This window comes from Petaurus breviceps, unplaced genomic scaffold, assembly GCF_028583685.1.
Source record: "Petaurus breviceps papuanus isolate PSGF00001 unplaced genomic scaffold, PetGlider_PUasm1.0 90762, whole genome shotgun sequence".
Classification (NCBI taxonomy): domain Eukaryota; kingdom Metazoa; phylum Chordata; class Mammalia; order Diprotodontia; family Petauridae; genus Petaurus; species Petaurus breviceps.
Window position 1 is genome coordinate 9,632,115 of NW_027187339.1, and position 10,219 is coordinate 9,642,333.

Genomic DNA, 10,219 nt, shown 5'->3' on the forward strand with positions numbered 1-10,219 from the left:
GCAGGGGGGGAGAGTGAGAAAGGACAGAAAGATATGCGTTTGTTCTTATGATCTATTTGTGGGAGTATGTTGTATTTTTTGTATCTTTTACCACCTGTGGAGGTTGGGGGGGGGGGTTAGAAGATACTGTTTGAGTCCTGACTCCCATTTTTAACTTATACAATCAAAGGCAGCTCACTTAAACTCTGGAAACTTGTTTCCTCAGCTATAAACTAAGGATGATGATCATATTTGAACTAACTAGCTCATCACAGTAGGGCAGTGAGAAAGGTGTTTTCCAAAGAAATGTGGGCTAAAAGGCTGCATGGTATAGGGGAAGGAAAGCTGGTCTTGGAGTTAGGAAGGGAAAGAGAAGAGAATAAGTATGTATTTACATAGTGTCTGTTATGTGCCAGGTATACACTAAGTAAGTGCCTTATAAATATTATCTCATTTGATCCTTATGACTGTGAGAGGTAGGTGCCATTGTTATCATACCTGTTTTACAGTTGAAGAAACTGAGGCATACAAAGGTAATCTGCCTGGGGCCACACGGTTAATAACTGTCTGAGGCTGGATTTGAATTCAAGTTTTCCTGACCTCAGGCCTAGGGCTCTGTCCACTGTGCCATCTAACTGCCTACATTAGGAAGGCCTGAGTTCAAATACTGCCCTTGACTCTTAGAAGCTGTATAACGCTAGACATGTCATTTAATCTATCTCCACCCCAAAAATCCTCCAAAATTCAAAGAAGATGCTGTTCTGCATTGGTAGACAGTGTACTTCAAATGGAGTTCCATCTATGGATGGAATCATCAATGAAATTACAAGTTCAGAAAAAAAAAATCACTCCCCCTAGGTTTTCTTTCAGCATTTTAAGTCTCTCATTCTATCATGGAAAGCCTTGCCTTCTAACTGTTGAAGCAATCTTATATGTCACTGAGCTGGAAGAAGAAGTGTTTGGGTCAAGGAGGCCTTCCTGGTCTGACATGTGACCATGTCTCTGCTTTTGGCTGTCTGAGCTATCCAAACAGATGCAGGCAAACCTCTCCCAGGTGGAGTGGAAAGCCTCAGCCTCCCAGATCACAAGCTGCTGGCCCAAAGAAGGTCTCTTACGGTGCTTTTCATGCTGTCTCTGATGACCCATACCTACCCCTCATCAACCAGGCTGGTCCAGGGCCACTTGAACGAAGTCCTAAGGGGCAATGCCTTGAAGGAATCAAGGCTCAAATGTACATGGCTAGTAAATGATACAAACAGAATTCTATACCCAGTCTTCTGATTCAGCACCCTTTCCATTACACCATAATCCCCTTTTTCCCACTGACCTGAGTGCCAGCCTTCCTTCAGACCTCACTTCCTTCATGCCTTCCTTGACCAGCCCACCTGCAAAAGAGCCTCCCTCTCTGGACTAATAGCATTAACTGTCTGCACCTTTCCCTTGGGACTGTTTTTTATAAAATCTTTTGCTTTGTTCTGCTGCTTAGAGAGGGAACCAGGTGTTATGGAATGAGCATTGACTGAGAAACTGAAAATTTGGCTTCAAAACCCTATTCTATCATGCAATACCTGTGTGACCTTAGGGGAGTAACCTAACCTCTCTGTGCCTCAGTTTCCTTATTCATAAAAAACATAGATTTGGGCTAGATGATACTTAAGTTCCATTTCCTATGATCCCAACTATGTTATCTTACAATTCTAGAGTTGTACCTGGAAGAAATCTTAGAACTCTACTAGTGCTAACTCTGTGTTTGGAAATGAATGAATGGAGGGTACTTGTCCAAGCCCACACGATCACTGATCAGCGGAAAAGGGATTTGAAGCCAGGCCCTCCCAAATCTGGCACTTTCCCTAGGTGTATTTGCTCATATCCACAAAGGTCCTATAAGTTCCTAGGGGAAATGAGGCCATAAATATCTATGATTGAATATCTATGATTATTACAACGCTCTGAATACATTTGTGGTCAAGAAAAACGTTTTGAACAATGGCATGTTTCGGCAGCACTTTTTAGCTGCTTTCTATTAGAAGTGTGTTTGCTTTAAGAAAAGGGAGGCAAAAGCTCTCTTGGCATGACAGGTTCTTAGCATATCCTACAAAAGAGTTTCTCTTGTCTTTACATGGACACTGATCAAAAACCTGTTTCATTTTTTTTTAAACAGGATTGCCAGGACCTAGAGGCCCACCAGGAGAAAATGGTCCCACTGGACCCAAAGGGGACCAAGGGCCCCCTGGGGATCCAGGCCCAAAGGGAGATGCTGGAGAAAAAGGTAAGTGCCAGGATAGGAAGAAGCTTTAGTATGATTTTTTTTTTTAAAAAGATCTTTTCTCTTCACTCATTCTAGTGTTAAACAACCTTCATTGTTAAATGTTTTCCCTTAGTTGAATTCATTTTTTTGCTTTTTTTATTTTTACTTTTTTTTGGAAGGGGAAGGTAGAGCAATTGGGGTTAAGTGACTTGCCCAAGGTCACACGGCTAGTTTTTATGTTGTGTCTGAGGCTGGATTTAAACTCAGGTCCTCCTGACTCCAGGGCTGGTGCTCTATTCACTGTGCCACCTAGCCGTCCCTAGTATAATTTTTTAATGGTGTATTTGAAGCCACAAGATCTGAATTCAACTCCTGATTCTAGCACTAATTAACTCTGTGAGCAAAGTTATATCACTTCACCTTTACAACTCTGAGCCTTTTCCCTCCATTTCCTACATTAGGTGATATTGAAGGACCTTCTCTGTCCTTCCTCTCTCTGCTTTATCTCCTCAATTTCCATTCTGCTTAGCGTCATTTCCCTTCACCATCTCTGAAGCCCTGTCATTCTGTAGATCACATTTAATATTTTCCAGGGCACCAGATCTCTAACTCAAACTAATAAGGAAATGACCCCAAGGTATATTCACAGTTCAAAAACATATCTCCATTATTTTTAAGTCCTATGTTGTACCCTTTCTCCACAGTTTCATGCATCTTGGTGTTAAAGAAATGATATTTTCTTGAGTCTCCAAAACATATCTCAGTCAGACAACCTGAAAAGACTCATGATGAAAAATCTGTCCGCCTCCAAAGAAAGAACTGATGGCATCTGAATATGGACCGAAGCACACTATTTTTCACTTCCTTTTTTACTTCCATCCTTCCTTTTTTTTTCTCTTTTTATTTTTCTTCCACAAAATGATTACTATGGAAATATATTTTTACATGATGGCACATATAAATCCTATATCAGATTGCATACCATCTCAGGGAGGGGGGAAGAGAAGAAGGAAAAGGTAGAATTCAGAACTCAAAACCTTAAAAGATACATAAGTTAAAATTTGTTTTTACACATAATTGGGGCAGGGGGATAAAATATCACTCAAAAAAAAAAAAACCAAAACGTGTCTTGGCTGCCAGTCCCACATAGTCTTGTTGTGACTTATTACCATTTTCTCCCTTTCTCCTCCAGCACCTAGACACTATCTCTAGCTAATATCAACATTTCTTTATGGGCTCACTCTCTCCCTGCCTATTTTTCTATTCTCTTCCACTAGAGCATCTGAGTTCAGTTATTTAAATTACCTAAGACTTCTTTCTGGCACAACTAGAAATTGAAAGGGGTAGGAGGAGACAGCAGGGAACATAGCAACCAGATCCTCCTAATTTGGATGGCCACATGCTGAGGAGAGAGGTTAACAATCTCTACTATACACAGAGAGATAGATACACACACATATGCACACATACACATACATATATATGGGAGAACTGAATGGAATAAATCATTTTCCTAGCATCCTAGTACTATGGGATATTAATAATACATTTTAGCACTTGGGACACTTATGAGTCTGTAGGCACACTGGGTGTGTGGGCAGTTAGGTGATGCAGTAGATAGAACACTGGGTTTGGAATCAGGAAGATTCATCTTCATGAGTTCAAATCTGGTGTCAGACACATATTAGCTGTGTGACCCTGGGCAAGTCACTTAGCCCTGTTTGCCTCAGTTTCCTCATCTATAAAATGAGCTGGAGAAGGAAATGGCCAACCACTCTAGCTGCCAAGAAAACCTCAAATGGGATCACAAAGAGTAGGAAATGACTGAAACAACACAACAGCAAAAGACACACACACACACACACACCAAAAAAGAGGAAGTCGTTTGATATCAGATATTTGGGTATGTGCTTATTCTCTCCAGTAGAATGTAAGCCTCTTGAAGGCAAGGACTATTTTGGTTTTCTCTTTCTAAGATACCAGTGATATCTTATAAGTAGTGTGTAAGTATTGGCAGAATTGAAAGTGAATTTGAACGGGAACTTAACTCATGTGAAATGCTACTGACTTCCCCTACGTTGTTCCTCTCCATCTCACTTCCTAATTCCAGCTGGGAACAAAATGATGGACCTAAAAGGACTGACTACAGATTATCTTAACTGTTCTTCCTTCAGGATCTCCTGGAGCTCCAGGTGCTTCTGGTACTCCTGGGAGCAAGGGCTCCCCTGGACCCCCAGGAGACAAAGGACCACAAGGTGAACAGGGACCCAAGGGAGAAGCTGGAGCCCAAGGTAGGTGGTGCAGCTGGTCTGGAGAAGTACATTTATTCCATGATCCTCCTCTGTAGGTGAAATAACAGTGACTAGAAGTCATCCCAAGTATTTGGTGGTAAAAGAGGTCAGGACTAGAAATGTGACAATCCACCTCTGCCACTAATTAGTACGTCATTCATATTGGCCCCTAGAAGTCTCAGTTTTCTGATCTGAAAAGGAGAGCATTAGAACAGATGGCCTGTAAAGTTCTTCCTCAGGTCTATGATTCTAATATATGAGTCTTTCTGTTGTCAGGGGATCTGGTAACTAGGCATGTTTATTCTCCTCAGTGATTCTACCCTACTGGAATGAAAGATACCATTATCCTTTCTAATCATCAACCCATGAACTGAAGGACATAACTGTTACTCCCCAGTCTTTCTTCATTCATTCCAGCAACATTTATGGAGTGCCTACTGTATGGCCAGACCTTTACTAGAGTCCCACAATAATCCAGCATGGTGCAGTAGAAAGAGTGCTAGATTTGGACCTGGGTTCAAATTCTAATTCTGACTTTGCTAATTTGTGTGATGCTGAGCAAGACACATCCTTCTCTGTGAACTCCAGTGCCCTCATCTAGAAAATGAAGGGGTTGGAACAGATAAATGACTTCTTGTGTCCCTTTCAGCTCTAAATCCAAAATCCTCTCAGTATCTTCAGTATACAAGAGAAATATCAGACACTGTCCGTGCTGTTAAGGAAATTACAGTGTGGCTGGAAAAGCAACACACACACACACACACAGTAGAAGTTGAGGATATAGTAGAGTGAAGTATGAATGTTAGCTAGAGAATAGAAAGCAATCAATGTAAAGAACAATTAATAAGGGAAAGTTTCTAGAAGAGGTATAGCTTTAAGTTGGAAGAGATCTTACAGGCCATCTAGTCCATTCCAGCCCTATCCACCTATTTTATAGAAGGGCAAGTTGAGACCCAGAGAGTAGAAGCACACAACAGGGATGAGTAAAACTGCTTAAATTCAACTCCAGATTCTGTGATAGAAGACTGAGCTCTTTTCCCACCATCATCATGGTTGGATGTCTCCCATTGTCCTTCATTTTCCCGAATCCCACTGAAGGGCAGATTCAGCACCAGGCTCACCATGAGAAATAACAGGGATAGTGTTTAAAAAGATGGAATCAAGATTCATAAAAATCTGGATTGAAGAGTTCAAGTCCTCCCTCTGCCACTGGACTGCCACCCTTGACAAGTCATTGTCATTCTCAGGACTCTCTTACTGGCCTTTAAAACTTTAAGCTTTAGAGCAGGAGCTTGTTTACATTTATAGAGGGATTTCTTTATGATAATGAAATCACTGGTCTGATAAAAAAAAATTCATAGTTGTTATGTCTTTTTTCTAATAGTGCTACCTGGTTTACCTTGAGCTTGATACACACAAATGCCCTTCTCTTCTCCATCTTTCCAGATTCCACCTAACAAAGAAGCAAACCCTGCCTGTACTAATCTCTCCAGTCTCTACTCCATAAATACCATAGTCAAGAGCAGTGATTTTAACATGTGTTTTGATACAGAAGTCCTGTGCTGTTCTCTCTATTTCTTCCAATATGTCCAATGGTATAATGAAGGTAGGGCACATAGGGCTTTTCAAAGGACACAAAATTTGGCAGTTTCTGAGTAGTTCAGAAGTAGTAATTCAGCCCTACTAAAGTGGTTTTTTAAAAGTAGTTCAGTAATAGTTCTTCAATAGAGCAGAAATAACAGAGCTTAGAGTCTAGTTATTTCATAAAAATAGGAAATTAGCTCATGGTTCCTTGGAAGTGATCACCTCTCCTGAGCCATGCCTATTCCCATTCCTCCCCATATACACCCCCCCCCCCAAAAAAAAAAAACTGATGACGCCCTCTATGTCACTGGCCTGGGACATCTGTGCCTCAAGTGCAAAAATTTCCAGTTATACTTCTAAGTCAATCTCTTCTCCCCATAAAGCAAAAGCTTCCTTTAGAAAGAGAATGGTATCAGCATGGTACACTGGAGTGAGAGGTCTGGGTTCAACTCGTACCTTTGACACTTCCTACCCTTCTTATTTTGGGCAAATCAATATCATTGAGCCGCATTTCCCCCATTTGTAAAATGAAGGAGTGAGACTAGATGGCCTCTGAGGTACCTTCTGCCTATGGTGTTATAATCCAGTGAATTCTCTTTTCTTTCTCCTATATTCCACAATGTCTATGGAGCCAAGGACTGGGTATTATATAGTCAATGAAAACTTGTGAACTGGTTGGTTGAATCTGACCCAAAATCATTTGTAGGTTAAGGAGAGTTGGGACCCCTCTGGCAGCATCATTCGGGATCACCTGTCTCTACACAGAGGAGATACAGAAAGATGAAAATGTACCCTTGTTCACTAATAGCCCACCTCCAGAGAAATGTTCCAAGCACATTCTGAATGTCTATTGTCACCAATTAAAAAGGAAAAGACAAGAGAAAGCAATGACCAAAGCATTCTTAAGTGATTTTTGTTCCACCTTCTGGAATAGGTCCCCCAACCCCAATAGTCACCCATGTTCCCCCAGGACAGATGAGAGAGAAAGGAGAATCAGGAGAATAAGAAGCTGCTGGAAATCCTAGAGCAAGGCCTGGGACTCTCCAAAAGTCACCTGCCTTTAGGTTTCCCAAACTCTGAAGTCTCTTTTGTATAATATTTAATTCAGACCCACACCTTCTTATGCTGAAAGGTCAAGGAAGGTTGGAAGACTCAAGGTATCCATTGCTCAGACAGGATGGAGAACATTCTGCTAACAGCCAGATCCTATGAACTGATTCTTTCTAGGTCTCTTTCTTGTCATTCAACATTAGGGTCCCCTGGAATCCCTGGTATTCCAGGCATCAATGGGTCAAGGGGCCCCCCTGGACCAAAAGGGGATAAAGGATCACCTGGGGAGGAAGGAAAAAGTTCTCTAGAAGGTAAGTCATAAAACCCTAAGGGGTCCCCTGTCTGTCTTTGACCTGTGTCAGTTTTCTTGCTAGGTGCTTCTCCTATCTTCTGGAATTTTAGAGAATGGGCAAAGCGATACTAGGAGATATCAAAGGTCACTCTAGGTGGGAGATTCATAATTCCTTCCAACTGGAAGGTGATGGAGTAACTGTACAAAGTGATCAAAACAGACATAATAAACTTTCCTAACATGTAGGTCAATGACGCTAACCTTTCACAGGACATGGCAGTCATCACAACGTATAACATGTTACCAGACAAGTGTCCATTCAAAGGACCTAAGATCATACTTACTTTATTTTATTTTAATTTATGGAATAAAACAAACATTTTGGTAATAGTACAATAAAAAAATGATTGCATGTGAAACTGCAAATCTACTATGTACAACCTGCTATTCATTCTAAATATGCAACAAAATTATCACGTTAATTTCTTTTTTCTTCCCCCCCCACCAAGATCATATTTAAAACACATTTGTATCATGCTAACATCAAAGACACAGGATGGGTGAGTCGCAAATAATTAGCACTAAAAACTAGGAACCAACACTGCCAACTGACCAAGGCATCCAGGTCTTCATAGCCCTGCTGAATGACTCTCACTATCTTTTTCTTTGTTCTGCCCTCCCTGAAGGAGAAGAAAGATTAAAAATTCTCTAAGAATTCTGGAGTTGTTTTTTTTAAAGAAGCAGGAGGTTAGGATTATAGTCTCTCTTCCTTCCCTACACCTGTCTTGACAAAAGACAAACCTTATGAACTTTACTGTGTTTTTTTTTTAATTTTTCAAGGGGGGAAGGCAGGACAATTGGGGTTAAGTGACTTGTCCAAGGTCACACAGCTAGTTGAGTGTCAAGTGTCTGAGGTTGGATATGAACTCAGGTCCTCCTGACTTCAGGACCTGTGCTCTCTTCCTTGTACCGCCTAGTTGGTACCCCCCCCTTTTGTTTTTATTATTTTTTTTACTATCTTTTTTCTACATAACTTTTTTTTTTTGCTTTTTGGAGGGGGAAAGTAGAGGGCAATTGGGGTTAAGTGATTTGCCTAAGGTCACACGGCTAGTTTTTGTGTTAAGTGTCTGAGGCCACATTTGAACTCAGGTCCTCCTGACTCCAGGGTCAGTGCTCTATTCACTGTGCCACCTAGTCGCCCCTCTACATTAATTTCATAGCAATTTTCTGTCTATAGAAGAAATCTAAAGGGTCTGGAAAGTTCTGATCTACTCCACTATCTTCCCAGAATGCAGTCTCTGTTCATTTATTTTTAAGATGATGGAAGCTTGGATAATAAGAGCTTTCCTCTGTGTCCCTTTTAGCATCCTAAAGTTGCTTTTCCTCAGTGTCTCTAGTTTGTCCTCAATTCCCAAAGCAGACACTCTTACTAATTCCTACTCTTCTGGGGATGTTGCTAGGATGGGTATGAAGAACAGCAAGAAGGACTGTTGCCTGGACTAAAGAATTAGCATGGAGGACTAATGTGTGACAAGGTAATGTGTTGGAAAGGTAGGCTAGATCCAGGTTAGGAAGGATAAGTGACAGGAAAGTTTACATCTGATCCTAGAGGTAAGTAGGAAGATACTGGATTTCATTGATTAGGGAAGTGACAAGATCAGATACGGGCGCCTTAGGAAAATCATTTTGGATTAGAGAGGAAAGAGACTTGATACATGAAGACTGAATAGGATGCTGTTGCAAGAGTCTGGTAAGCAGATGGTGAGGGGCTGAAATAGGGTGGTGGTGATGAGAGTACAGGGAACGGGACAGATGCAAAAGATCCTGCGGTAGTAGGATCAACAAGATTTGGCAAAGAGTTGAATATGGGGAGCAGTTGACTATGACTTAAAGATTGCAAACCTGGGAGACAGGAAGGTTGGTGGTACTTTTGCTAGGGAATCCCTCCTCTGCTTGGACTCTGTATAGTTTGCTCTGCCATATACTTCCATAGGGCATACCCCTTATTTATGCCTTGATTCATGATTCTTTGAGGATTGTTAAAGACAGCTTATGGGCAGCTAGGTGGCATCATAATGAAGAGTGACAGGCCTAGAGTGAGGAAGACTCATCTTCTTGAGTTCAAATCTGGCCTCAGACACTAACCAGCCGTGTATCCCTAGGCAAGTCACTTAACTCTGTTTGCCTCATCTGTAAAATGAGCTGGAGAAGGAAATGGCAAACAACTCTAATACCTTTGCCAAGAAAACTCCAAGAAGGGTCATGAAGAGTTGGACACAACTGAACAACACCACAAAAAAGAAACTTATCTTTGTGGAAGTATTTATCATGGAATCTTATATGTTCTTAACATACATGCAAGAGACACTTTGTAAAAGGAGAGACTTGAAGGTTACATTTTGCCTGGTTGAGACACATGCCTTGGATTTTTAAAAAACTCAGTAAACACAGTAGGAACTTCTATATTATGTACATAGAATCTATACTTATATATTGTGTACCTTACAGTCAATTTTATGACCAAGAAATGTGGTCTACTATTGAAAGTCATCTACAGACACACACCTCTTTCCTTCTCATAGTTTCTTTTTCTCTTTCTTCCTTTCTTTTTCTCTCTTCTTTCCTTCCTTCCTTCCTCCCTCTCTTTCTTTCTTTCTTCCTCCCTCTCTTTCTTTCTTTCTTTCTTTCTTTCTTTCTTTCTTTCTTTCTTTCTTTCTTTCTTTCTTTCTTTCTTTCTTTCTTTCTCTCTCTCTCTCTCTCTCTCTCTCTCTCTCT

The 10,219-nt window shown here is 40.9% G+C and overlaps 1 protein-coding gene across 1 annotated transcript in view; it reads left to right on the forward strand.

Moving 5' to 3' along the window:
- The window catches only part of LOC138146466 (pulmonary surfactant-associated protein D-like), a 12,192-nt gene extending 3,376 nt beyond the window's left edge, over positions 1 to 8,816 (forward strand). The window contains exons 3-6 of the mRNA XM_069068393.1: positions 2,141 to 2,248; positions 4,402 to 4,518; positions 7,356 to 7,463; positions 8,809 to 8,816. Of these exons, the coding sequence (XP_068924494.1) occupies positions 2,141 to 2,248; positions 4,402 to 4,518; positions 7,356 to 7,463; positions 8,809 to 8,816 (341 nt within the window). The remainder of the gene's footprint in view (positions 1 to 2,140; positions 2,249 to 4,401; positions 4,519 to 7,355; positions 7,464 to 8,808) is intronic.
- The last annotated feature ends 1,403 nt before the right edge of the window (positions 8,817 to 10,219 follow it).